At 54.1% G+C, this 2,963-nt stretch overlaps 1 protein-coding gene across 1 annotated transcript in view; it reads left to right on the plus strand.

Moving 5' to 3' along the window:
- Positions 1–1,830: 1,830 nt before the first annotated feature.
- SWSAP1 (SWIM-type zinc finger 7 associated protein 1) overlaps positions 1,831–2,963 on the plus strand; it is a 3,232-nt gene continuing 2,099 nt past the window's right edge. Inside the window, exons 1-2 of the mRNA XM_011994941.1 lie at positions 1,831–2,110; positions 2,697–2,963. Of these exons, the coding sequence (XP_011850331.1) occupies positions 1,862–2,110; positions 2,697–2,963 (516 nt within the window). The 5' untranslated portion in view covers positions 1,831–1,861. The remainder of the gene's footprint in view (positions 2,111–2,696) is intronic.

Genomic DNA, 2,963 nt, shown 5'->3' on the forward strand with positions numbered 1-2,963 from the left:
TGAGACAGAGTCTTGCTCTGTCGCCCAGGCTGGAGTGCAGTGGCATGATCTCAGCTCACTGCAAGCTCCGCCTCCCGGGTTCACGCCATTCTTCTGCCTCCACCTCCCAAGTAGCTGGGACTACAGGTGCCCACCACCATGCCTGGCTAAATTTTTTTTTCTATTTTTAGTAGAGATGGGTTTCACTGTTTAAGCCAGGATGGTCTTGATCTCCTGACCTCATGATCTGCCCACCTCAGCCTCCCAAAGTGCTGGGATTACAGGCATGAGCCACACCGCGCCCGGTGATATTAAAAATTAGCACCTGGCTAATTTTTAAGCATTTTGTAGAGATGGGGTCTCACTACATTGCCCAGGCTGGTCTTGAACTCTTGGCCTCAAGCAATCCTCCTGCCTTGGCCTCCCAAAGCACTGGGACTACAGACATAAGCCACCATACCAGGCCTGTTTGTGCATCTGGAGTGTTGAAATGTGAGGTGAATCATGGGTTGTATATCTGCTGGGGGATGGGGACTGAGGTGGGGTGTTTGACAGCGCAGTGTATCGGTGTGCTTCACTGTGTGTGTCTGCGTGTGTAGTGGCAATGTCATAGTTACGTGTTTTGCAAGAGAAAGGGTGTGGGGGATGAATGTGGGACAGAGTTTGTATGGGATGCTTTGTGTCAGGATAGGGCAAGGTTGGAGCATGTGCATGATGGAGATTCTGAAAATAGAATATATTCAGAGATGCCGTGGTGTGTGTGTGTGTGTGTGTGTGTGTGTGTGTGTGTGTGTAGAGGGGTGTGAGGGTGCCCAGCTGTGTGAGTGGGTGTGTTGGGGGATGTCGTGGAGCTGTTTTCTGGTCCCAGAGGGAGAGAGAAAGCCCAGGAAATCTCACTTTCTCCCTGCCCCTGGGTCTCCAGGCAACGGCACCACTTTGGAGTTACCAGGAGACAAGGTTGCCAGGGCAACACAGGCGTGAGTGGCAGCTCTGGGACGAAGTCTGGGTGAGAAGATCCAGCCAGGGATCACGATCATTCACTTTGTTCCTCCCTTTCTCCCTGTTTCTCATCAATCCCACTTCCCTTCCTTCATTGTCTTAACGAGCCTGTATTTGAGAACCTACAAATGTGCCAGGTGCTATTCTGGGTACTGGAGAACAGAAGTGAACAAGACAAACAATGTCCCTGCTGTATCTCTCCTTCAGTGTTTCAGCTCCTGTCTCTTTGTCTCTCCTGCTCCCTTCTTTGTCCTGCGGTCCTGCCTTCCCCCCGTACCACAAGGAAGGCCCCACAGAACCCCTTAGCCAGCGAGGAAGTTGAGAGCCTTCATCTCACAGACTTTCGGGGATGGCTGTGTCCCTGAGCCTGTGTCCCCAGACACACACTCCTGCCCATACTCAGGTGCACAGAAACAAAAGCACACAGCTCATCCCCCTCTTCAATTCTCAGTTGTCATTGGATGACATCAGCAAAACCACACACAAATACATGCCGATCACAATACTCCTCTGAGATATCATAAGCCCCATTTTACAGGAGGGCAAACTGAGGCTAGGCGACTTTAAAGAATATGTCACTCATTCTGGTCTGCTCCTCCAATTCTTAATCCTTATATTTGTCTCATTAGCTGACAGTAACAGTATTCGTGCTAGTTCCCCCAGCAGCCTCCCTTAAGGAAGGGCCTTATTTCCCTATTTCCCTCGAATGCACCCTTTCCTCCGCATAGGTTCTAACCCTTCGCCCATTCACCAGAGGAATCGAGTTTTGATGGACAGATTCCTAAACCAATAGAGAAACTAAGTGAACTGTACCGAAGCAGCCTCGACTTGGGCGGGACTAAGACTGGGAAAGAGCCACCAATTGGACAGAGCTACGCGGCGAATGGCGGAGACGCTGAGGCGGGTGCTGACCAGGGACGGTGCGGCCTGGTCCGGGGAGGAGAACACGGCTGCCGCCGGACCGCCTTTGCTGCTTCTCGGCGCACCAGGGTCTGGAAAAACAGCGCTGCTATTTGCTGCGGCCCTAGAGGCGGCGGGGGAGGGCCAAGGCCCAGTCCTCTTCCTGACACGGAGGCCTCTACAAAGCCTGCCCCGCGGGACCGGAACGACTCTAGACCCAATGCGACTCCAGGTAACTGTGCGGTGGGAGCGGAGGCGTTCTAGCCAATGGTGGAGTAGATCCGGGACTATTGAGTGACAGGTAGACAAGCCCATGGAGGGGACGGTGGAAGGGCGGGCCAGGGCAGCCACGATGGGGCGGAGTCAGGCAGGCGCAGTGAGGGGTGGCACCACGCGGAGCTTAGTTAAGATTGAAGTGAGAGCCCATCCAATGATGGGCGGTGTTAGCAAGAGGCGGTGCCCAGAGGGTGAAGTCAGGCCCATCAAGGGGCGGGGCCAAGCTTGGGTCCATTCAGGACCAGAGTTGGCTCCTGTTGGTGTCAAGGATGAGGTCAGACCGACAATGCAATGCTGGGGGACGGTTTTCCGTGGAAAAACTGCCCTACAGATTTGGCCAAAAACAAGCAAAAATGACTTGCCCTCAACTAATACTCGGCAGTGATGACTGCTGGAAAAAGGGACGAATACAGGAATATTTAACCACTCTAAGCTGGGTCATCCTGGAACCAGGGAAACTATGCAAGAAGGCAGGGTTACTCTTGCGAGGAGTCTGGCTTCTTGTGCTGAATCCGGCCCTTTCCTTCTGTTTCTCCTTCTAGAAGATCCGCTTCCAGTACCCACCCTCAACCCGAGAGCTTTTCCGGCTCCTGTGCTCTGCCCATGAAGCCCCGGGGCCAGCCCCCTCCCTTCTGCTGCTCGATGGCCTAGAAGAGTACCTAGCGGAAGACCCAGAGCTCCAGGAAGCCGCCTACCTCATTGCCTTACTTTTAGACACAGCTGCCCACTTCAGCCACCGGCTTGGGCCTGGCCGGGACTGTGGGCTCATGGTGGCCCTCCAGACCCAGGAGGAGGCAGATAGTGGGGAC

The sequence above is a fragment of the Mandrillus leucophaeus genome, unplaced genomic scaffold, assembly GCF_000951045.1.
Source record: "Mandrillus leucophaeus isolate KB7577 unplaced genomic scaffold, Mleu.le_1.0 Scaffold112, whole genome shotgun sequence".
NCBI classification, from domain to species: Eukaryota; Metazoa; Chordata; class Mammalia; order Primates; family Cercopithecidae; genus Mandrillus; species Mandrillus leucophaeus.